This window comes from Chiloscyllium plagiosum, unplaced genomic scaffold (genome assembly GCF_037043375.1).
Source record: "Chiloscyllium plagiosum isolate Xiang-an unplaced genomic scaffold, Cpla_swu_hap1 HiC_scaffold_36, whole genome shotgun sequence".
NCBI classification, from domain to species: domain Eukaryota; kingdom Metazoa; phylum Chordata; class Chondrichthyes; order Orectolobiformes; family Hemiscylliidae; genus Chiloscyllium; species Chiloscyllium plagiosum.
In genome coordinates this window covers 7,461,253-7,487,665 of record NW_028270174.1, presented here as the reverse complement: position 1 = coordinate 7,487,665, position 26,413 = coordinate 7,461,253, and the positions used below count along the sequence as shown (strand labels likewise).

Genomic DNA, 26,413 nt, shown 5'->3' with positions numbered 1-26,413 from the left:
TATGATCATGGCTAATCAACTGTATGTAGAATCCCCACATGTTGAAACAGGCCATTAGGCCCAACAGGTCCACACCGACCCTCCAAAGAGTATCCCAAACACATCCATTCCCCCTACCCCATATTTACCCCTGACTAATGCACCTAACCTCTAACCTACACATCCCTGAACACTTTGGGCAATTTAGCGCGGGCAATTCACCAAACCTGCACATCTTTGGACAGTGGGAAGAAACCGGAGCACCAGGAGGAAACCCACGCAGACATGGGGGGAATATGCAAATTCCACACAGTCACCCAAGGCTGGAATCAAACCTGGTTCCCTGGCACTGTGAGGCAGCAGTGCTAACCACTGAGCCACCGTGCCACCCTAAATCTGTTCCTTTCTCTCCCCCATACACTTTGATCCCTTTAGTCCTAGGAACTGTATCTACATCTTTCTTGAAAGTCTTCAATGTTTTGGCCTCAATCTTTGACTCCTTTATTAGTTAGAAGGAATCATTACTGCCAGGAACATGAATTACTGTTGTCAGCCTTGACTCTGACGCTGGTACTATCATATCAGAACATTTTGGGTTCAAGTCCTACTCCAGACACCCCAGCACAATATCTGGCTGTTACTCCCAGTGCTGTACTGTGGCAGTGTGCTGTACATTCTGACAATGTTATAAACTGAGGCTTTTAGACAGGAGAGTGAACCATGAGTCACTCCTGAAATTAAGGACAGTGAAGCTATTCCTGTAGACTTGCTTTCCCAAATGGTGACATGATCCTGAATTTAGCTCCTGTGACGACTGGCCACAATCATTGCAGTGTTAATGTAATGGGTCTTGCAATCCAGAACCCCAAGGTAATCCTCTATGAACATGGGGTCATATCCCATCACAGCAGATAGTGACATTTGAATTCAATAAAAATCTTGAATAAAAAGCTAACCTAATGGAGACCATGTGACCATTGTCAATTGTTGTAAAAACCCATCTGGTTCGCAATCTCCTTTAGGGAAGGAAACTGCCATCTTTACCTGGTTTGGCCTACATGTGATCCAGACCCACAGCAATGTGGTTGACTTTCAACTGCCCTCTGGGTAATTCAGGATGGGCAATAAATTCTGGTCTTGCCCACATCCCATCGAGAAATAAACAAGAAGCAGCTCTTCCTGGGAACATGTTCTCGTTAGAGATTGAGGCTTTCAGCTGCCCACAGGCAAGTAATCCTTTGTGGAGGGGGCAGTGGTGTCGTGTCAACGACACTGGGTTAGTAATCCAGAGCACCAGAATAACACGTGGGGACATGGGTTTAAATCCCACCATGAGAGATGGTGAAATTTGATTTCAATAAAGAGAACATAATCTGAAATGAAAAGCTAATCCAATGCTGTCAATTGTTGTTAAACCCAACAGGTTCAGGAATGTTCTTTAGGGAAGGAAGTCTACTGTCCTTCCTTGTTCAGGCTGATGTGTGAATCCAGATCCATAGCAATGTGGTTGGATCTTTTATAGGCTTGCTAAGACATATCAAGGACAACTAGGGATGAGCAATAAATGCCAATGCTGCCAATGTCCCATACAAGAATAAAAAAACAAGAGGGACAGTGGCCACTCAATGTGTTGTGGGAGACTTTCAACACTGGCCTATCGAAGTGGAGTCCAGATGAATTGAGTTGCGGTGAATTGTCTCAATGTTTTAAGCAGCATTGTTGAGTATGCAACAAAATGTCTGGGATATGATTTTCACAGCTCTACTGGGTCATCATCTGGTAACACAAAGCAATGACTGCCTTTTCCTTGCAACCACAACGCTTCCAGTCAACAGGCAATCGAAAGAAATCAATTAAGAAAACTTTAACAGTCACATCTATTAAATGGATGGATGGTGGATGTCATAATTCCCTCAGCTTTAAATGAGGATACATGGGAATGCCTTAAGGGGAGCTCCATGAACTTGTCCTTGTTCTGAGCAGGAGTATGTTGATGTGTGATTAAGGAATAATTTGGGAAAATTTACATGAAGCGCTGTCCTTGACCCTGTGAGTTAGGTTCTAGTCAGTTCATTTAACCTATTTTTCTGATCAGCCTATTTAAACAGGTTATTACACATGTCAGGAACAAGTGGGACTTGAACCTGCATCTACTTGCCTAGGGGTAGTGTTACTACCACTGTGTCACAAGACAACCCAACCAATTCATTAAAAAACCTGTATCTTAACTCTGAGAACTCTCTGTTCATTGAAAACCTGGGTTTTAACTCAGAGTATGTCAATGATGTATAATGGATTCAAACCTGATAATGCCCTAATCCTACAATTTTTACTCTTAATTGCAAATTCTTTCACGTTCTCTCAACTCCTCATCCTCTGCTTAACCACAGCCCTCTGAAATATCCATTCCATGTGCAGCTTCTTGAACATCCTCAAATAGTTGCCTTGCGTTCAACGGCCTGGGACCCTGAAGTTAAGCATTTGCCCTCAACAAGCCCCCTAACCTCCAACCAACAGACCCCACCCCACCCCCCACCCCCCAACAAATGTCTCTACCTGGCTGGTCTCTCCCCTTAAAACTGACATTTTGACCAGGCTTTCAGTCAGCTTGCTCTCCTTGTATGGCGCGTAACCAAATGTTGTCCTGTGACCATCCTGCAAGTTACAGTGGGACATTTTACACAGCAGAAGGCGCTACATAAATGCAAGCCATTGACTCAAAATGAAGGGTGAAAGCAGATTGAATTGCACATGACTGAAACCTTGTGCCGATAGAATATTTAGGCAAACACAAAATAAATCACTTCTGAGACAGCCTCATTTATGCCATACTCACAATTACAGGGGCAGCTCAGTCGCAATCTTGGATTTATTGTTAAGGTCGCCAATTCTCCAGGTTGCACTGGAATCTCCAGGAACTTAAGATCAATCAAGCAAGATTCAGGAGGAAAACCGCAAGGAGATTTAAATAAAGTGAGCTTGTTTTTTTGCATTTTCTTTGAATATTTTCATTGAACATTTTTTAACAATATTGGAAGGAGGGCAAGATTATTTCACAAGATTGCGCTTGGAGTTGAAAGGTCAGATGATAAAACGGCCAGGATTATTTCCGACCATCATCAGTAATTCTAGTTATTCACTATTGTTAAACCACTAGCTAAAATGGTGCAGCAATGTCAACATCAGCAATCTCTCTTGTTGGCTGTTTCCAATACTCACAAGCAATCCGGACGTAGGATTTGTGACTCTTGGTTGTTCCTGCGGAACTCCAGGCAACACACTGGCACCAGTAGTCCTCTGGTCCAAAGAGTTCTTCCACCTGTTGCCGGGATATCTCGATGCTCACCTCCCTGACAATGAGGCCTGCCAGGCACAAGAATTCATTCAGGTCATTAGTCCCCTGTGCTGCTTACCACACAGTCACATGCGAATGGCATCACGGTATAAGGAATGTGCCCCCGTGGTGAGAAACACAGAATACCCCCGTAGGCAAGTTAACCATCCACATGGCAATTTTCAGGGATAACCTGAGAGGTGACCTCAATCCGAAAACAGACACAGCCCCCCAACATTCCATAAGTCGCCAAAGGAATGTAGGACATAGGAGCAAAAGTGGTGGCTCAATGGTTAGCACTTCTGCCTCACAGCTTCAGGGACACGGGTTCAATTCCAGCCTCAGGTGACTGCTTGGGTTTCCTCCAACAATCCAAAGGTTAGGTGGATTGGCCGTGCTAAGTTGCTGATAGTGTCCAGAGAATTGTGGATTAGGCATGGGAAATGCAGGATTATCAGGATAGGGTGGGACTAAATGGGATGCTCGTTGGAAGATCAGTGTTAAAAAAAATGCTTGCACAAATGAGGGTTTTGGATGGAAATAGTTCACTCGGGTATGGGGAAAAGGCAGGAGATTGGCACTAGAGAATAATGCTCCCTTTAAGAGCCAGTACAGGTGAGATGGGTTGAATGGCCTTGTTCAATTCAGTGATTGTATAATAGGATTATTACTGGATGAGCAATCCAAAACCCAGACTAATGTTCTGCCCTGGTTCTAATCCCACCCTCATAGCTGGTAGTTGTTCAATTCATAAATCTGTGTAACAAATCTAATCTCAGCAACTGCTGTCAAAATCCATCTGGTCCACTACTATCTTTCAGGGAGGAAACCTCTACCCAGTCTGATTTGTCTGTAACACCAGAAGCACAACAACGTGGTAGACTCATAACAGTCCTTTGCACTCAGTTCAAGGGCAATTAGGGATGGGCAACAAATGCTGGTCATGCCTGTGATACCCCCATCCCGTGAGAAAATAAAGAATGAAAAATATTTGAGGAGCAGATCAATCAGGCCTTTGAAGCTGCTCTGCACCTCAACAAGACAATGGCTGTCCCATCTTCCTGCATTATCCCATATCCCTGAGTATCTTCCCAGCGATGGTCAACCATCATGAGGGTGGCACGGTGGCTCAGTGGTTAGCACTGCTGCCTCGCAGCGCCAGGGACCTGGGTTCGATTCCAGACTCGGGTGACTGTTTGTGTAGAGTTTGCACATTCTCCCCGTGTCTGTGTGGGTTTCCTTCCACAAACCAAAGATGTGCAGCTTAGGTGAATTGGCCATGCTAAATTGCCCATAGGGATGTGTAGGTTAGTTGCACTAGTTGGGGTAAATGTAGAGCAATAGGGGGTCTGGGTCGGATAGGTTACCGTTCAGAGGGTCGGTGTGGACTTGCTAGGCCGAAGGGCCTGTTTCCACACTATAGACATTCTATGATTGATTGATTCATCACCACACCACTGTTCATGCCATTGAGTCCCTGAAGTCCATGAGATGACAGTGCCCTTATCCTGGTGTTAGCAGGAATGCTACTTCAGAGCTCACTGTGATCTCCACACCGAGTAGGACTGGAGTCACAGCTCAGCCAGGCTCTGCTCCTGGGAGTATACAGGTGAACCAGTTGGGATTTCCAACACTCCAACAGACTTCATTGTTTTTTTCCTCATGTTTGATCACAATTTACAGGATTTATTGAATTTGAAAACTTCCCTCTCTGTTACAAGTTTCACATCTGTAGGGGGTGTGGGGGAGAATGGGTGAGGGTGAGGGGGAAATGTAAAGGTAGGTGGCCGAGTTAAGATGCAGATCAGCCACAACATCATTGAATGGTGTAACAGATTCAGGGGCCCGAATGGCCTCCTCCTAGCCCAACATCCCGATTCAGTTCACGTAATTTTTAAAATCATTTACGCCAGGGTTTGTCACACATAGGATAATGAACTTGGCACTGCCTTCAGAGGTGAGTCTTAACTCTTGAAATGCATTAAACAGTTGCTGTATTTGTGAGGGAGATGTGAACTGTACTTGCCACACAGTGGTAGAACATAGAATATAGAACATTACAGCACAGTACAGGCCCTTCGGCCCTCGATGTTTCACCAACCTGTGAAACCAATCTGAAGCCCATCTAACCTACACTATTCCATTATCATCTATATGTTTATCCAATTACCATTTAAATGCCTTTAAATTTGGCAAGTGTACTGCACCTGCAGGCAGGGCGTTCCACACTCTTAATACTCTCTCAGTAAAGAAACTACCTCTGATATCTGTCCTATATCGATCACCTCTCAATTTAAAGGTATGTCCCCTCGTGCTAGCCATCACCATCCAAGGGAAAAGGTTCTCACTGTCCACTTTATCTAATCCTCTTATCATCTTGTATGTCTCTATTAAGTCACCTTTCGACCTTCTCTCCAACGAAAACAGCCTCAAGTCTCTCGCCTTTCCTCATAAAACCTTCCCTCCATACTGGACAACATCTGGTAAATCTCCTCTGCACCCTTTCCAATGCTACCACATCTTTGCTATAAAGTAGTGACCAGACTGTACGCAGTACTCCAAGTGCAGCCGCACCAGGATTTTGTACAGCTGCAGCTTGACCTCATGGCTCCAAAACTCAATCCCTCTACCAATATAAGCTAACACACCATATGCTTTCTTAACAATCCCATCAACCTGGGTGGTAACTTCCAGGGATCTACGCACATGGACATTGAGATCTCTCTGCTCATCTACACTACCAAGAATCTTACCATTAGCCCAGTACTCTGTATTCCTGTTGCTCCTTTCAAAGTGAATCACCTCATACTTTTCTGGATTAAGCTCCATTTGCCACCTCTCAGCCCAGCTCTGCAGCTTATCTATGTCCCTCTGTAACCTGTAACATCCTTCAGCACTATCCACAACTGTACCGACCTTAGTGAAGTCTGCAAATTTACTAACCCATCCTTCTACATACTCATCTAGGTCATTGATAAAATGATAAACAGCAGTGGACCCAAAACAGATCCTTGCCGTTCACCACTAATAACTGAACTCCAGGATGAAGATTTCCCATCAACCTACACCCTCTGTCTTCTTTCAGCTAGCCAATTTCTGATTCAAACCGCTAAATTACCCTCAATCCCACGCCTCCATATTTTCTTCAATAGCCTACTGTGGGGAACCTTATCAAACACTTTACTGAAATCCATATACACAACATCAAGCACTTTACCCTCATCCATCTGTTTGGTCATCTTCTCAAAGAACTCAATCAGGTTTGTGAGACATGACCTACCCTTCACAAAACCATGTTGACTATCCCTAATCAAATTATTTCTTTCCAGATGATTTTAAATCCTATTTCTTATAATCCTTTCCAATACTTTATCCACAACCGAGGTAAGGCTCACTGGTCTATAATTACCAGAGTTGTCTCTACTTCCCTTCTTGAACAAGGGGGCAACATCCACTATCCTCCAGTCTTCTGTAGACAATGACTGCATTAAGATCAAAGCCAAAGGCCCTCAATCTCCACCCTGGCTTCCCAGAGAATCCTAGGATAAATCCCACCCAGCCCAGGGGTGTTATCCATTTCCACACTTTCCAGAATTGCTAACACCTCCTCCTTGTGAACCTCAATCGCATCTAGTCTAATAGTCTGTATCTCAGTATTCTCCTCAACAACATTGTCTTTTTACAGTATGAATACTGACGAAAAATATTCATTTAGTGCTTCTCCTATCTCCTCAACCTCCATATACAACTTCCCAGTCCTGTCCTTGACTGGCCCTAATCTTACTCTAGTCATTCTTCTTTTCCTCACATACCCACGGAAAGCTTTAGGGTTTTCCTTGATCGTACCTGCAAAAGACTTCTTGTATCCCCTCCTGGCTCTTCTTAACTCTTTCTTTAGGTACTTCCTGGTGAACTTGTAACTCTTAAGCTCCCTAACTGAGCCTTCACGTCTCATCTTTACATAAGCCTCCTTCTTCCGTTTGACAAGAGATTCAACTTCTTTAGTAAATCACGGCTCCCTCACTTGACAACTTCCTCACTGTCTGACAGGTACATACATATTAAGGACACGCAGTAGCTGTTCCTTAAACAAGCTCCTCATTTCAATTGTGCCCATTCCCTGCTGTTTCCTTCCCCATCCTATGCATTCTAAATCTTGCCTAATCGTATCGTAACTGCCTTTCCCCCAGCTATAACTCTTGTCCTGTGGTATATACCTATCCCTTTCCATCGTTAAAGTAAACGTAACCGAATCATGGTCACTATCACCACAGTGCTCACCTACCTCCAAATCAAACAGCTGACCGGCTTCATTCCCCAGTACCAAATCCAATATGGCCTCGTCCCTTGTTGGCCTGTCTACATACTGTATCAGGAGACCCTCCTGCTCACATTGCACAAAAACTAACCCATTTAAAGTACTCAAACTATAGTATTTCCGATCAATATTTGGAAAGATAAAACCCCCATAACAACTACCCTGTTACTTTCACTCCTATCCAGAATCATCTTTGCAATCCGTTCCTCTACATCTCTGGAACTTTTCGAAGGCCTATAGAAAACTCCCAACAGGGTGACCTCTCCTGTGCTAATTCTAATCTCAGCACATACTACCTCAGTAGATGAGTCCTCAAACCTCTTTTCTGCCACCATAACACTGTCCTTGATCAACAATGCCCCACCTCCTCCACTTTTACCATCTTCCCTGTTCTTACTGAAACATCTAAACCCCAGAAACTGCAACAACCATTCCTGTCCCTGCTTTACCCATATCCCTGAAATGGCCACAACATTGAAGTCCCAGGTACCAACCCATTCTGCAAATTCACCCACCTTATTCCAGATGCTCCTTGCATGAAGAGTATTAGCAAATCTCCCCCACCCCCACCCCCATCCCCACCCCAGGATATTGGTACGCCTCTGGTTTAGGTGTAGACCATCCCATCTGTAGAGGTCCCACCTACCCCAGAATGAGCCCTAATTATCCAAGTATCCAAATCCCTCCCTCCTGCACCATCCCTGTAGCTACGTGTTCAATTCCTCTCCTTCGCCTTGCTAGCATGTGGCACGGGTAACAATTTTCAATTTGTTATTGTTTTTTAACAATGTATTAAATATTTTTTGCTGCTAATCAATGTTTCCAAGTGTAGAGTCACAGCTCATCACTACTGCAGTATGTTAATGCGATGACGTTTGGTCTTTTTCTATCTCAACTCCATACTTCCTTTTCCTCACTCTGGGCTGGATTTGTGTCCCCAGTCCCCACCCTGTTATAAAGGCTCTAAGGTAATTTTAATCAGCCTGTTATTATATTCCACTGGAGTAGGTAGGACTTGAACCCAGGTCTCCTAGATCAAAGACGGGGCATTACCAATGTGTCACAAGAGCCTACCTCTGTAAGGAAGGTATTTTCTAATCAAACTGCTCAGAGATGTGACTTCCCGGCTGTGGGATAGGAACACTATCACTACAGCCCCTCTGCTGTGTCGCAGCTTTTAAATGTTTTCAGGTTGAGCTTTCACCTCTGTCTGGGCAGCAAGTCCCTCCTCTGACAGCAGCCAACCAATCAAATGCTGTCAGCTCTTCAGACTCAGCAGAGCCACCAGGGACAGTGGCCACTGCTAGGACTGCACCTAATGGCAAGGAGCCATTTGTGTGTGTGTGTGTGGGGGGGGGGGGGGGGGAGGTCAGAATTAATAAATGCTGGAACAGAGGGCCAGATGAGTGGGGTTGTTGGGGTGGGGGTGCAAGATGCAATGTTGAGTGTGGTGGAGCAGATAGTCAGGGTAAAGGAGGTGGCGTGGAGACCTGAGGGTGGGAGTGAGGAGGAGTGGGCTCTCCAATCCATGCTTGGCCTCTCCCAGTACTGGTCGAATTCATCAGCATTCGATTATCTTTAGCTGCAGAAGGGGAAGGAAGAGACGGGCAGATGACTGGCACAGTGCTATTGGCATTTTACATCCCCCTCCCAAACCTGCTGTGGAAGGTTATATAACACTGCCATTTATTTCTCTTTCCGTATCTGGTCTCAAACTAGATTCTGCCGCTGTCATTTACACTTCCTTCTGAATCTGCCACTTTCACAATCCTGCACTGTGAAAACTGAAGGGGATTGGGAGCTGCTTGCACTGCCTATTCAGGACCTAGGTCCTCTCTCTTCCTTCACTGTGACATTACGAACACTCACACTCTCAACACATTACCCTGTAGAAAAGTCTAAAAATTGAATTATGCAAAGGGGATAAGTCTTAATACAAAGCAGATGCTGTTAGATACACTGCTACTAGACATCGGACACCACTACTTATATTAAACAGGTTAAAATGCAGACAGAAAATGTAGGACTGGCTACTTGACAATCAGCGAACGCTATTCAGCTTTAATGCAATTCCATCAAGGGAAATTGGAACCAAACTTTGTTCTTTTTAAATTACAAAATCTCAGATGTTTAACCTGCTCAGTGATGGTGCTGATTTCATGCATGTGTCAGTTAAAATTGCACATGCATGAAATTCACCTCAAATCCAAATTACATGTGTAAGAAGCTCAAAGATTGAGGAGAACCTGTTGGATTACAGAGCAACTATTCACAGTAAAGGAGTGTTTTGCCTTTGATAGCGCTGAGGGGAAGATTAGCAAGGGATTATGGCATTAAGTGAGCATTGAGCAGCTGACGTGACTTTTATCAACTTGCTTGCAACTGAAGACTGCCACCAGACTCAGGGCACTGTCAGAGAACTTAAAATTCAGGCGAGTGGAATGGGATTACAGAGCGAAGCTTGTTATATGAATGTTTCCAATTGTATTGCAGAGATTTCACTGCCAGCCTTTGAAACTGAGTCAACCCCCCTCCCTCTTTTTCAATTTTCATCCTCTTTAATCACAAACACTGGCTCCATTCAGACAGCCTTGTTAGCCTGGCCTCTGTCATTGCAGGCTCCTGTGGTTAGGCTGCCTTGTTCCTGCCCCATGTGTTGAAAGTAACCTGTCATTCTCACAAATGCCCTGGGGTTCTGCAAGCACAGCAGCCAGTTAAAATGACCAACAAAATATCTGTCGTCAGATCAAATGTTGCTTGATTTTTCTCTTTTCTCTTCATCTCCATGCTCTCAGCATTCCTTTGAAGGAGGACAGTGGGACTATAAATATCCGACTTTCACCAAAATAAAAACCAACAGGGAATTCAGAAGAAACTTCTTTACTCAGACAACGTGGAATGTGGAATTCGGAATTGCATTGTAATGAGGGACAGAGACATACTTAAGGGAAAACTTGATAGAGGGATCAAGGGAGAGGGGGTTGGTTAGTTCAGTTCGATGAAGGGAACAAGGGAGGGGGGGTTGGTTAGTTCAGTTCGATAGAGGGATCAAGGGAGAGGGGGTTGGTTAGTTCAGTTTGATGAAGGGAACAAGGGAGGGGCGGTTGGTTTGTTCAGTTCGATAGGGGGATCAAGGGAGAGTGGGTTGGTTAGTTCAGTTTGATGAAGGGAACAAGGGAGGCGGGGTTGGTTAGTTCAATTCGATAGGGGGATCAAGGGAGAGGGAGTTGATTAGTTCAGTTTGATAGGGGGAACAAGGGAGAGGGGGTTGGTTAGTTCAGTTCGATGAAGAAAACAAGGGAGGGGGTTGGTTAGTTCAGTTCGATGAAGGGAACAAGGGGGGGGCGTTGGTTAGTTCAGTTCGATAGAGGGAACAATGGAGAGGGGGTTGGTTAGTTCAGTTCGATGAAGGGAACAAGGGAGAGGGGGTTGGTTAGTTCAGTTCGATGAAGAAAACAAGGGAGGTTGGGTTGGTTAGTTCAGTTCGATGAAGGGAACAAGGGAGAGGGGGTTGGTTAGTTCAGTTCGATGAAGAAAACAAGGGAGGTTGGGTTGGTTAGTTCAGTTCGATGAAGGGAACAAGGGAGTGGGGTTGGTTAGTTCAGTTCGATAGAGGGAACAAGGCAGAGGGGGTTGGTTAGTTCAGTTCAATAGAGGGAACAAGGGAGGGGGTTGGTTAGTTCAATTCGATAGGGGGATCAAGGGAGAGGGGTTTGGTTAGTTCAGTTCGATAGAGGGAACAAGGGAGTGGGGTTGGTTAGTTCAGTTCGATGAAGGGAACAAGGGAGGGGGGTTGGTTAGTTCAGTTCGATAGAGGGAACAAGGGAGGGGGGTTGGTTAGTTCAATTCGATAGGGGGATCAAGGGAGAGGGGTTTGGTTAGTTCAGTTCGATGAAGAAAACAAGGGAGGGGGGGTTGGTTAATTCAGTTCGATGAAGAAAACAAGGGAGGGGGGGTTGGTTAGTTCAGTTCGATGAAGAAAACAAGGGAGGGTGGGTTGGTTAGTTCAGTTCGATGAAGGGAACAATGGAGTGGGGTTGGTTAGTTCAGTTCGATAGAGGGAACAAGGCAGAGGGGGTTGGTTAGTTCAGTTCGATAGAGGGAACAAGGGAGGGGGGGGTTGGTTAGTTCAATTCGATAGGGGGATCAAGGGAGAGGGGTTTGGTTAGTTCAGTTCGATAGAGGGAACAAGGGAGAGGGGGTTGGTTAGTTCAGTTCGATAGGGGGATCAAGGGAGGGTGGGTTGGTTAGTTCAGTTCGATGAAGAAAACAAGGGAGGGGGTGTTGGTTAGTTCAGTTCGATAGAGGGAACAAGGGAGGGGGGTTTGGTTAGTTCAGTTCGATAGGGGGATCAAGGGAGAGGGGGTTGGTTAGTTCAGTTCGATGAAGAAAACAAGGGAGGGGGGTTTGGTTAGTTCAGTTTGATAGAGGGAACAAGGGAGGGGGGGTTGGTTAGTTCAGTTTGATAGAGGGAACAAGGGAGAGGGGGTTGGTTAGGTCAGTTCGATAGGGGGATCAAGGGAGAGGGGGTTGGTTTGTTCAATTCGATAGGGGGATCAAGGGAGAGGGGGTTGGTTAGTTCAGTTCGATGAAGAAAACAAGGGAGGGGGTGTTGGTTAGTTCAGTTCGATAGAGGGAACAAGGGAGGGGGGGTTGGTTAGTTCAGTTTGATAGAGGGAACAAGGGAGAGGGGGTTGGTTAGTTCAGTTTGATAGAGGGAACAAGGGAGAGGGGGTGTGGTTAGTTTAGTTCGATAGGGGGATCAAGGGAGAGGGGGTTGGTTAGTTCAGATCTATAGGGGAACAAGGGGGGGTTGGTGACTTCAGTTCGATAGGGGGAACACGGGGATGGTGGTTAGTTCAGTTCGATAGAGGGAACAAGGGAGGGGGGGTTGGTTAGTTCAGTTCAGTAGGGGGAAAAGGGAGGGGTGGTGATTAGTTCAGTTCGATGGGGGAAACAAGGGATAGGGGGTTGGTTAGTTCAGTTCGATGGAGGGATCAAGGGTGGGAGGTTGGTTAGTTCATTTTGATAGAGGGAACAAGGGAGAGGGGGTTGGTTAGTTCAGTTTGATAGGGGGAACAAGGGAGAGGGGGTTGGTTAGTTCAGTTTGATCGGGGGAACAAGGGGGGGGGTTGGTTAGTTCAGTTTGATAGGGGGAACAAGGGAGAGGGGTTTGGTTAGTTCAGTTTGATAGGGGGAACAAGGGAGAGGGGTTTGGTTAGTTCAGTTCGATGAAGGGAACAAGGGGGGGGGGTTGGTTAGTTCAATTCGATAGGGGGATCAAGGGAGAGGGGGTTGGTTAGTTCAATTCGATAGGGGGAACAAGGGAGAGGGGGTTGATTAGTTCAGTTCGATAGGGGGAACAAGGGAGAGGGGGTTGGTTAGTTCAGTTCGATAGGGGGAACAAGGGAGAGGGGGTTGGTTAGTTCAGTTTGATAGGGGGAACAAGGGAGAGGGGGTTGGTTAGTTCAGTTTGATAGGGGGAACAAGGGAGAGGGGGTTGGTTAGTTCAATTCGATAGAGGGAACAAGGGAGAGGGGGTTGGCTAGTTCAGTTCGATAGGGGGAACAAGGGAGAGGGGGTTGGTTAGTTCAGTTCGATAGGGGGAACAAGGGAGAGGGGGTTGGTTAGTTCAGTTTGATAGGGGGAACAAGGGAGAGGGGTTTGGTTAGTTCAGTTCGATAGAGGGAGCAAGGGAGAGGGGGTTGGTTAGTTCAGTTCGATAGAGGGAGCAAGGGAGAGGGGTTCAGTTAGCTTAGTTGGCTGGTTTGCGATGCAGTGTGATGCCAACAACATGGGTTCAATTCCCACACCAGCTGAGGTCACCATAAAGGACACTCCTCCTCAACATCTCCCCTCACCCTGTGACGAAGAGACCCTCACATTAAACCATCACCAGTCACCTATCTCTAATGAGTGAGCAGCCTTGTAGTCAGCTGGGATCATGTTGACTTTCCCACCAGAGACTGATATGTTCATTTCGGGGATCTTGTGTTGCAGTGATAGTGTCCCTCCCTCTGGGCCAGTTTCAGTTCCCACTCGCTCCAGTGGTGTATCGTAGTACAGATGGGGAGATTGATTAAAAATCTCCAGAGGGAGTGAGGGATAGAAGATTGTGTTCTCAGCTCCTCTGTTGATGTACCAAAAGGAATGGGAATAGCTAGGTGAAGGGGGATAGGAGGAGATTGATGTGAAGTGTGGATCAGTTCGGACAAGTAGTCAGTTTGTGTGCTTTACACATGATATATTCCTGCTAAGGGCTGAATGGCCTATTCCTGTTCCTGTTTATTTCCCTCAGCAGCCTGGCACCGCGGAAATGAACAAGTAAACCATTGACTCAGGGAGCGCTCAAAGGACCAGACAGTGCCTCAGTCCCTGAATGAAATGGTACGGAGGGCAGGGAAGGGGTTGGGTAGCAGCGACCATGGAGGAGGGGAGGGGGGGAAAGCAGGACAGTGAAGAGGGGGCCAGGGGATGACCAATCAGACAACTAGGAGGCCAGTCAAGAGAGTGACCAGAAGGCCCTGCCACAACAATGTAACATTTACAGGTGGTCAGTCACCATCTTTGCTGACCATTGTGGCATTGGCAACAGATACAGTGGATCGCTGGATTGTATTTGGTCCATCGCCGTTGACTGTGCATGCAGATGCCTGAAGTCTAAACTCTGGAATTCGCTTCCTCAACCTCTTGACCTCTCTTTCTTCCTGTCTAACATGACCTACTGTGGTTGTGTCTGACATGGCTTTGCAATGTCCCTCTGAGACACCTTGGGGTTTTTTTTTATGTCCTGAGGTGCTACATCAATATAAGTTGTTGTTGTAACCTCCTAGGCTGGTGGCATTGAGAGTTTTTTTAAAAAACCATCTCCTGGTTAAATTAATTGGGAGGAGACCTGAATTTTGTACATGGCATCAACAGACACACACGAGCTGAGAGCACAGGAACAATGAGTGGAAGTAAGATGTGGGCAGTTGTGAATATGTTTGCTTTCTCCAAAGCTGTCTGGTGATTCACTCCCAATCGTTTCCCCACCAACACCACCCCCATCACCACACCCCCCATCACCACACCCCCCATCACCACATCCCCCATCACCATCCCCCACCACCACACCCCTCACCACACCCCCATCACCACACCCCCAACCACCACCACACTCCCCCACCACCACACCCCCATCACCACACCCTCCATCACTACACCCCCACCACACCCCCAACCACCACCACATTCCCCCACCACCACACCCCCCCCACTCCCCCATCACCACACCCCCATCACCACACCCTCCATCACTACACCCCCACCACATCCCCAACCACCACCACACTCCCCCACCACCACACCCCCCACCACACCCCCACCACCACACACCCCATTACCACACACCCCATCACCATATCCCCACCACACCCCCAACTACCACCACACTCCCCCACCACCACACCCCCATCACCACACCCCTAACCAACACCACACCCCCATCAGCATTCCCCCACCACCATGCCCCATTAACACCAACCCCCATCACCACACCTCACCAACACCACCTCCATCACCACTCCCCACCATCACCCCCATCACCACAGCCCCCATCACCATTCCCCCACCACCAACCTTCACCACCACACCCACCATCACCACCCCCCACCGTCACACCCCCCACCACCACACCCCCATCACCGCCCCCCACCACCACGCCCCACCATCACCACTCCCCACCATCATCACCCCCCCACCATCATTACCCCACCACTACCACACCCCCACCACCACATCCCACCATCACCATCTCCCCACCACCATCCCCCCATCACCATGCCCCACTAACACCAACCCCCATCACCACCCCCCACCACCACCACCCCCCCACCACCATCCCCTCACCACCATGCCCCACTAAGACCAAACCCCATCACCACGCCCCACCAATACCACCCCCGCACCACCACGCCCACTAACACCAACCCCCATCACCATCCCCACCAACACCATCCCCATCACCATCCCCCACCACCTGACCTCCAATAACCCACCCCCACTATCACCAACCCCCATCACCACCCCCATTACCTCCCCCCACCACCATGCCCCACCAACACCACCACCCCCATCATCACACCCCCACCTCCACACCCCATCACCACGCTCCACCACCACCACCCCCCACCACCACCCCCACTACCACACCCCTATCACCACACCCCACCACCTTACCTCACCACCACGCCCTCCATCACCATCCCCCTCACTATCCCCACCACCACCCCCTCACCACCATCACACCCCCACCACCACACCCCATCACCACGCCCTACCACCACCCCCCCACCACCACCCCCACTACCACACCCCCATCACCACACCCCACCACCACCCCCACCAGAACCTCCCTCACAGACAAACCAGTGAATGCTGCATGTACAGCTGCTGGAGCTGACTCACTGACAAAATAGTGAAGCGATCCTTAGCAACCACCAGAAATCAGACAAAGGCTGTAGCAACACATTTTTTTTCTGGATTTGCAAAATTTAGATTTTTGCAACTGAAGAATGTAATCAAAAGAATGTCAGGTTATGTGTGGTGTGATATTCAGAACAATGGCCTGCTCACCACCGCAGTTCTCTCAGACACCAGCACAATTGCTGCATTCTTCTGACATCTCAGACAAAGCGTACAAGTACAGCTAAATTGGTTTCTGCAGAACAACTGAATCTCAAGGTTGTGAAGCATTCTTTAACTCCCTCACATTATTTACGGTTTAATAACACACTGGCATATGTTGGCTGCAGAACTGACTGCAACACTGGGCAGAGAAGGATCTGAGCGGTATGTGCAAATAACCCATCAACTCGCAGTGAGGATGAGGTTCCCCTGGGGTTCACCAATGGCCACATCTTGCTGGTTCAGTGGTGCATCATACCTTGTGAATAAAGTCATACAGCACGGAAAAGGCTCTTCGGCCCATCCAGTTTGTGCCAACACTCAATATCGAGTTCAGTAATGTTACAGCCTGAAGACCTCACTCCGTGTCCTTTAACAGCCCCCACACCTCAGACCCTGCCATGAAATGGGTAGCTTTCAGCACAGACAACCCATGTTCACCCACTCATCATCCCCATCATAATTAGGTTCACTTCTCTCACTCCTGGTCCTGAAAAAGGGTTACACCCGAAACATTGACTTCTCCACCTCCTGATACTGCCTCGCATGCTGTGTTCTTCCAGCCTCCTGTTTGTCTACCTTGGATTCCAGCATCTGCAGATTTTTTGCCCCTTCTCTCTGGCTTACTATCAACAAAGCTTTGATTAGATTAGATTCCCTACAGTGTGGAAACAGGCCCTTCAGCCCAACTAGTCCACACCGACCCTCCGAAGAGTAACCCACCCAGACCCGTTCCCCCTAACTAATACATCTAACTCTACGGACAATTTAGCATAACCAATTCACTTAACCTGCATATCTTTGGACTGTGGGAGGAAACCCACGCAGACACGGGAAGAATGTGCAAATTCCACACAGACAAGTTGCCTGAGGCTAGAATCAAACCCAGGTTCCTGGCACTGTGAGGCAGCAGTGTTAACCACTGAGCCACAGTGCCGCCCATGCCTGACAAACCTTCCTCCAATGTAGACTGGGTGACAGCTTTGCAGAACATTGCATTCTGCCTGTAAAAAAGACTTTGAGTTTTCAGTTGTCTGCCACTTTAACACCCCACCCTGTTCCCTGGCCAAGCTCTCTATCTCAGGCTTGCTGCAGTGCTCCAGTGAAGGTCAGCACAAGCTGGAAGAACAGCACCTCATTTTCCACTTGGGGACCCTGCAGCCCTCCAGCCTCAAAATCGCGTTCAACAATTTTAGGGCCTGAACTCTCCCATGTCTTAGCCCCCCCTACCCCACACACCAGGCCTTGTTATCACATTGTCTGCTATTGCACACTACCTATTGTTGGCCACTAACAGTCTCCATTAACAACCATTCACCCGCCCAGCCAGATCGCTATCAACTCCTTGTCTGTTCAACTGTTCTTCTCTCTCCTTGTGCTCTATCCCTGCCTATCGTTTTCTTCTTACTGCCATCCCCCCCCTATCTTCTGCATATAAACTGATATTGTCCTAGCTACCATCAGTTCTGAGGAAGGATCACTGGACCCAAAATGTTAACTTTGATTTCTCTTCACAGAAGCGGTCAGACCTGCTGCGCTTTTCCAGCAGCCTCTGTATTTGTGTCCGATTTACAGTATCCACAGTTCTTCCGGTTTTTAAACTTTCTTTTTCCCTGGATTTCATCTCCACCCATCCATCTCCTTCCCCGCCTCTCTCACTCATTTTTCATCAAGATAAATACCATTTTTCCCCCACTTTCTATCAATTCTGAAGAATGGTCACTGGACTCAGAAATGTTAACTCTGCTTGCTCTTCACAGATTCTGTCAGAGCTGCTGAGATTTTTCAACAGCCTGTTTCTGTTTCAGATTATGGTGGCTCAGTGGTTAGCACGGTTGCCTCATAGCACTAGGGACCTGGGTTCAATCCTACTCTCGGGTGACTGTCTGTGTGGAGGTTGCACATTTTCCCCGTGACTCTGTGGTTCCCTTCAGGTGCTCCAGTTTCTTTCCACAGTCTAAAGATGTGGCGGTTAGGTGGAATGGCTGTGCTAAAATTACCCATAGTGTCCAGGGATGTGCAGACGAGGTGGATTAGCCATGGGGAATACAGGATTACAGGCATAAAATAGGGGAGTTGGCCTTGGTGGGATTCTCTTGGGGGAGGGGTTATTGGCTGAATGGCCTGCTTCCCCACTGTAGGGATTCTACGATTTTTTAATGACTATTCTATGACTTTTGCACTGGAGTGTAGGAGGTTGAGAGGTGGCCTTATAGAGGGTAAAAAATAATGAGAGGTATTGATAAGGTAAATGGGCAGGACGCTGAAAGACCACAGCAAGCCAGGCCTGTCGACTTGCGATTCTAACATCTGCAGTTTTTTGTCTCTTTGGATGAGGTGAATGGCAGGTGTCTTGTCCCTAAGGTGGGAGGGGGTGGATTTCAAGACTAGAGGGCATATGTTTAAGGTGAGAGGACAAAGATTTAACACAGGCATGAGAGGCAGAAAGAGTGGTTCATGTGTGGAATGAACTTTCAGAGGAAGTGGTGGATGCAGGTACAATTATAACATTGAAAAGTCATTTGGTTACGTACATGAATAGGAAAGGTTTGGAGAGATATGAGCCAGGTGCAGACAGGTGGGACTAGTTTAGTTTGGGATTATGGTCGGCATGGACTGGTTGGACCGAATGGTATGTTTCATATGATTTTGTGATTAACAGCATGCGCATTATTTTGTTTATTAGACCTACACTAATGTTACTTTCCAGCATTTGGTCCATAGCTTGAATGTTATAACATTTCAAGTGTTTATCCACGTACTTTTGAAATGTTTTGAGGTTTCTCACCTCTACTACTCTGTCAGGTAAATATGACAACACATCCGAACAGAGTGTTTCCATTGATTGCTGTATTTATTATCGTCTGAAGTCAGGACAGAAATGTAGGGCTGGAATTCAGCAATTTTAAAGATACTTTTAGACACAAGTTAACATGTGGGCATAACAAGCAATTAAAAAGACTAAGAAAGCAACTGAACATAAAAGTAAGGATGCAAGCAAAATAGTACAGATGCTGGAAATCTGAAACAACAGCTGAAAATGTTGGTGGAACTCAGCAGGTCTGGCAGCATCTGTGGAGGGAGAAACAGAGTCAACATTTCGAGTCTGATATAACTTCTCTTCAGAACTGGTTCAGTTATTTAGTTCTGAAGAAGTCGTATTGAACTTGAAACATTACCTCTGTTTCAAGTGAACTTGCTGAGTTTTTCCAACACTTTCTGTGTTTGTCTCAGATTTCCAGCTTCCATAGTGTTTTATTTTTGATTTGAATTATGCTTTCCCCTCCCCCGGGGATGTGAACTGAGGGACTTGCTGTCTAAGAAACAGTGAGAGAAGCACATTCAAAAGTAGCTTCAAAATGAGAATTGGACAAAGTGCTTGAAAAGGAGACATTTGCAGGGCTAGGGGAATATTGCACGTGGAAAGGAGTATTATATGGATAATTATTTCAAAAAGCTGACATTGGTACGATGGGTCAAATGGCCTCCTGATACTTTGCTGCAGGATTTCCTGATTCAATGGTAAAGACTTGACCAGCTTGGTACTGTACTGTCAGCCCGAGGGTTGATGCTATCCAGGCTGCACTCAGAGGGCTGGGAGGAATTTCTTCAGCACTTCCTGTTTTTACATAAAGGTAAGGATTAGATTCCCTACAGTATGGAAACAGGCCCAACAAGTCCACACTGACCCTCTGAAGAGTAACCCATATTTATCCCTGACTAATGCAACAAACACTATGGGCAATTTAGCATGGCCACTTCACCTGACCTGCACATCTTTGGACTGCGGAAGGGAACTGGAGCACCAGAGGAAACCCACGCAGACACAGGGAGAACATGTAAACTCCACACAGACAGTTGCCAGAGCCTGGAATCGAACCTGGGTCCCTGGGGCTGTGAGGTAGCAGTGCTAACCACTGAGCCACCGTGCCACCCCTTTGAGATGTATTCACACTGATCCCCGCCAGATGTTATACAAGGGATCAGTGCAAATACATCTCAAATAATGTGTGGAGCTTTGGTCTCCTTATTTAAGAGGAATGGCAGTAAATTCATTGGAGGCCTTTCAGAGAAAGTTTACTGGATTGATAGCGAGAGTGAGTGGGTTGTCTTATGAGGAAGGATTGGTCAGAGTGGGCTTGGTTTTAGTGTTACAAGACTTTGGGATATAGGAGCAGAATTAGGCCATTTGGCCCATCAAGTCTGCTCCATCATTCGATCACGGCTGATATGCCTTCTCCCCGTAATCCTTGACCCTCATACTAATCAAGAACCTATCTATCTCTGTCTTACAAACACTCAACGACTTGGCCTCCACAGCCCTCTGCAACAATTATTTCTACACATTCCCCACCCTGTGGCTGAAGAAATTCCTCCTCATCTCAGTTTTCAAGTGTTGTCTCTTCACCCTGAGGCTGATACCTCAGGTCCTAGTCTCTCCTACTGGTGGAAACATCTTCTCCATGTCTGCTCTATCCAGGCCTCTCAGCATTCTGTAAGCTTCAATCAGATCCCACCTCATCCTTTTAAACTCCATTGAGGACAGACCCAGAGTCCTCAACCACTCCCCATTCAACAAGCCCTTCATCCCCAGAATCACTCTTGTAAACCTCTTCTGAGCCCTCCTCCACTGCCAGCACATCCTTCCTTAGAAACGGGGCCCAAACAGCTCACACAATTGCAAATGCAGTCTAACCAGAGCCTTATATAGCCTCTGCAGTACATCTCAGCTCTTGTATTCAAACTCTCTTGAAATGAATACTAACATTTCATTTACCTTCCTAACCATGAGCTGAGCCTGCACTTAAGAGAATCCTGAACTAGGACTCCGAAGTCCCTTTGTGCTTTAGATTTCCAAAGCCTTTCCCCAATTGGAAAATACTCTACGTTTCTGTTCTTTGAACCAAAGTGCACACGTTGTTTTGAGGAGTGAGGAAGAATTTCATTAAAGTGAATAAAATCCTTAACTTTCTTGAAAAGAAGGATGTGGAAATAATGCTTCCTCTTGTGAGTGAACTATGGGCACTGTTTTAAATTAGTGCTTGTTCTTTTGGGAGAGAGATGAAGAGAACTTTATTTTTCTCAGAAAGTTGTACAACTTTGAAACCATTTACATTAGGAAGTTGAGAAGGTGGAGGCCGGTGAATATTTTTAAGGTGGAGCTGATAGGCTTTTGTTAGGCAATGGAACCAAAGGTAGTCTGGAATGGATAGAAATGTGGAATTTGGAGCATTTATAGAGTGGCCATGATCTTATTGACTGATGGTGCTGGCTTGCCTTCTCCTGTAACTAATTTGATCTTCATATGTTCAACGATAAGATTTGTATTCTCATTACGCCACTCAACATCTCTGGCCCTGAAAAGGAACAACTGAAACTGTGGGAAGATTTGTTTCCAGAGGTTTTTAAAAAGTTTACATAAAGGTATCCCACCATTATGGGTGGGATGCTCTTCAGAGGGTCATTGTGAACTTGATGGGCCATGATGTAGGGATTCTATGATTCACAGTGTGTTGTTAAAGTATGGATTGTCTAAAAATGTGGTGGAGACAGGATCAAGAGGGCATAGGATTATTGTTTGGACAGTAATGGTGCACAGGGATATGGGGAAAAAGCAGGAGAATGGCACTAGATAGTAGATCCAATGCAGGGATAATAGGCAGAATGGCCTCTGTCTGCAATGCAGTAATTTTGTTATTCCACATTAGCTTAGTCTAGACTAGTGACTGGGAATATTCCCCCCATACCTGGAGTATCATTTGAAGCCAGAGTTGAAACAGGAGACCATCCACTGTGCCAGTCCAGTGGAATACTGATGATAGCCTGTGATGCCAATAATTCAAGCAGATGTAGATTGTTGACATCCACAATCAAAAGGAAGCCGTTTTAGTTTGCTTTTGGAGGTCACAAGAACCAGAGAGAGTGTGAGACAAATGGGGGGGAGTAATGGCAGAGCGGTCTTATCACTAGACTATTAATCTAATGACTTCGGTCCCGTTTTGGGTTCAAACCCCGCCAGAGCAGATGGTAGAATTCGAATTCAATAAAAATCTGGAATTAGATGTCTAATGATGACCATGAATCCATTGACAACTGTCAGGAAAAATCCATCTGGTTCACTACAGGCAGACCCCAGATAATGAACAGGTTTTCCATAGAACAGAATCCCTACATTGTGGAAGCAGGCCATTCAGTCCATCAAATACACACTGACCCTCCAAACAGCATCCCATCCATACCCACCCCAACTTTGTAATCCTGAATTTCCCATGGTTACTCCACCGAGCCTGCACATCTCTGGGCATTATGGGCAATTTAGTATGACCAATCCATCTAAGCTGCACCTAAACTTTGGACTGTGGGAGGAAACCAGAGCACCCCGAGGAAACCTACACAGATACTGGGAGAACGTGCAAGCCACCATGCCACCCCAAGATTCTGCTCCTGACAGTGGTCAGAAGTTGATTTGTACCTAAGTCTGAACACAGTATATTATAATATAAAATATTTGTTTGTATGTACGAGCACATGTTCACATGTTGGATCTTTAAAATTAATAGTAAGATTGGATCTTGTTCATAAGTACAAGTGTTCATATGTTGGGGTTGACCTGTAATGCCCTTAATGACCTTCTACAATTCTGTCCTAACTTGGTCTGGTCTACATGTGACTCCAGATCCACCGAAATGTGATTGACTCTTACCTGAATTCTGGTTAATAAGGGATGGGCAATTAATGCTGGCCCTGCTGACCCACATCCCATAAATAAACGAAAAAAGTTCTTGCTCTATGGGACTGGGACCTAAAATTGGGCATGTGATTTTCTACTCCTACCTTTGACTTGCTTATTGAAGCATCACAACAAAAGCAGGGCCTTCCAAAGTCTGCCTATGTTAAAAACCAAGAAAACTGTGCCTTTCATTGTTTTCAAGATCCCCTTTCTTAAACACATGGAAGTAAACATGTTGCTTGAGTTACTTTCTAGCTCACATGACAACAGAAAGACAAAGACAGTCACATCTCCTCAGTGAAACTGAGGACTGCCTCACTTATCTCTCAAACCCCCCGGCCCACAAGCCTCATTCCTGATGAAGGGTTTATACCCGAAACGCCAATTCTCCTGCTCCTTGAATGTGTGACCTGCTGTGCTTTTCCAGCACCTCACTCTCGACTCACATCTCCTAAGTCTTCAATTGCTTCAAGTATTTCACTTAGACAGTCATAGAGTCTGACAGCACAGAGACAGGCCTTTAGGCCCAACCGGTCCGTGCCGCGCAAACTTTTCATCCACATTTCCCTGCACTTGGCCCATATCCTTCTAATCCTTTCCTACCCATGTAATTGTCCAAATTCCTTTTAAATGTTGTTAATGTACCCACCTCAACCACTTCTGCTGGCAGCTCATTCCATATGCGTACCACCCTCTTTGTAAAAAAAGTTGCCCCTCAGGTTCCCTTTTATTCTTGCCCCTCTTACCTTAAACTGATGCCCTCTCGTCCTCAATTCCCCAACCCTGGCAAAAAGACTGAGTGCATTCACCCTATGCATGCCTCTCATGATCTTATACACTTCTATAAGATCCCCCCTCGGTTTCCTATGACTCAGCTTGTCCAACCTCTCTCTTACAAAGGGAAAAATCTTGGAGCTGCTTATTTAAGGTTCACAGAATGAAACCTGGGCTACCTGGACACTGGTAATGGCACTCAGACACTCCAGTGTAGCACTTGGTCAAGCTCTGATGAGCTATGAAGGTCTTTTAGGAATTGCAAGGCTCTCCGAGGAACACCAGTGTATCAGCATGCTGGCCTTCTGGAACTATCTATTCTGTTATATAAAGAACTCCGAGTAATCAATCCCAGCCTAATTCTGCTATGCTTTTTGTTTTGCATATTGTACTACAAACATAGGGTTATCAAACCCTCAGTGGTAAGCCTGGACTCTCCAGAAATTAAAACAACTCATCTCCAATAGACTGCTGTAAGGAAACTGACATCAGTTGTGGGCACTACCTTACAGGAAAGATGTGAATGCATTGGAGAGAATGCAGAAGCGACTTATACAAGTCATTCCAGGAATGAGAAACTCCAATGAACGGGATGGATTGAAGTAGTTCTTAGAGTCATAGAGATATACAGCACAGATACAGACCCTTCGGTCCAACTTGTCCGTGCCGACCAGATATCCTAACCTAATCTAGTGGAGAGAAGAAGGGTGAGAAGGGATTTGATAGAGGTTTTCAAAATCATGAGCCAGGACGGTATACACGTGGTGAAGCTGCTCCCTCTGTAATAGACAGAAAAAAATCAATGAGAGGGCAGAGGTTTAAAGGGACATGCAAAAGAAGTGAGGGCGATTAGTGAAAAAGAACATGTTTTTACACGGTGAGTGGTTAGGAAAAGCAATGCAATGCTGGAAAATGTTGTGGAAGCAGATTCAACTGAGGCATTCGAGGTGATTATTTGGAAAGGAATAGTGTGCAGGGATAAAGGGATAAGGTAGTAAGTTGGCATTAAGGAATAGAACAAGTACAGGCACAATGGGCCAAATGGCCTCCTCCTGTGCTGTAGCAATTCTGTGAAAACTCATAGGTTATTAAAAATATTGTCTTTCTTATAAAATAAAGAATGCTTTTGTTTATTATTTTTGAAAAAAATTAGACCACATATCATTGAAAAATTAACACACAGAGGAGGTATTTGGTCAAGTGATCCAAAGTTTAGTCAAAGTGGGATGTTTTGAGGACTCAGAAGATTTAGAGAGGGAGTTTCAGAATTTGGGGTCTGGGCAATTGAAGGGCCCATCATGGGACAGTTATTGGGGCGGCTCAGTGGTTAGCACTGCTGCCTCACAGCGCCAGGGATCCGGATTCGATTCCACCTTGTCTGTGTGGAGTTTGCACGTTCTCCCTGTGTCTGTGTGGGGTTCCTCCCACAGTCTAAAGATGTGCAAGTCAGGCGGATTGGCCATGCTAAATTGCCCATGGTATTCAGGGATGTGTAGGTTAAGGGGCAGTAGCCACGGAAAATACAAGGTTAAGGTAGGGGGATGAGTCTGGGTGGAGCAGTCTTCAGAGGGTCGGTGTGGACTTGTTGGGCCAAATGGCCTGTTTCCACACTGTAGGGATTCTATGGAGAAAGTGAGGACTGGAGATCAGAGTGGAAAAGTGCAGCGGGTCAGGCAATATCCGAGGAGCAGGAGAATCGATGTTTTGGGCATAAGCCCTTCAGCACCACACTCTCAACTCCACAGGGATTCTATTAATAGGTTCACAAGCCATGACAGGAGGAATGAAGGGAAATGATCCCAAAGGCTAATATCAGCAACAGCACCTTGTAGAAACTGAAACACCAGTTTTTTTTAAAAAATATAAAATATGGGATCAGTTTTACATGCCTTTGGTTTCCAGACTACAAATGGTAATCTTTTGACACACAACTTGAAAGTCGTCTGATCAAACATTTTTGGAACAGCAGATGTAGAATCATGTCAGATGTTGAAGCGCCTTATCCAAACAGATTGCTCATTATCTTTTTTAAAGGAGAGAAACAGATTAACGCCGACAGTTCAGCTGTTTTACCTTCACACATCTGAATCTGAATATAGCTGCCCTATGATGAAATATTATCACCATAAGCTGCCGGGCTGCAATAGGGTGGGGAAGGGGCAGTAGGATTGCTGGGGGGGGAGGGGCAATATGCTGGGGAAACGTAGATGTGAACAAATCAGAGTGAAACAGACTAACACCCTGAATGTGAAAACCGCTGGCTCATGGCTCACCGAATCAAGGAATGGGGTAAAGGGGTGGGTCCGGGTCGGATGCTCTTCGGAGGGTCAGTGTGGACTTGATGGGCCAAAGGGCCTATTTGAACACTGTAGGGATTCTATTCCATTCTATTCTATGAATCTACTGATAGGATGGGATGGGATGGGCTGTTGGCTTTAATGCTGTGAATCACTCAAGGCTGGTGACGGACTGACCGTCCAAAGTACAGGAGGGGCATCTGGGAAGTTTCGAACACTTCGAGACTTGCCCTTAGGAAAAAGCAGAAGCTGGATGGAAGCAGGGCAAGGAGCGCACTGCCACACCCACGCCCCACCCACCCCCTTTCCACCAC

At 46.3% G+C, this 26,413-nt stretch overlaps 1 protein-coding gene across 4 annotated transcripts in view; it reads right to left on the bottom strand.

Moving 5' to 3' along the window:
* LOC122539499 (netrin receptor UNC5C-like) overlaps nucleotides 1-26,413 on the bottom strand; it is a 402,437-nt gene that overhangs the window by 106,670 nt on the left and 269,354 nt on the right. For all 4 annotated transcript variants that reach the window (XM_043674428.2, XM_043674427.2, XM_043674426.2 and 1 more), the window contains exon 3: nucleotides 3,199-3,342. In XM_043674428.2, the coding sequence (XP_043530363.1) occupies nucleotides 3,199-3,342 (144 nt within the window). The remainder of the gene's footprint in view (nucleotides 1-3,198; nucleotides 3,343-26,413) is intronic.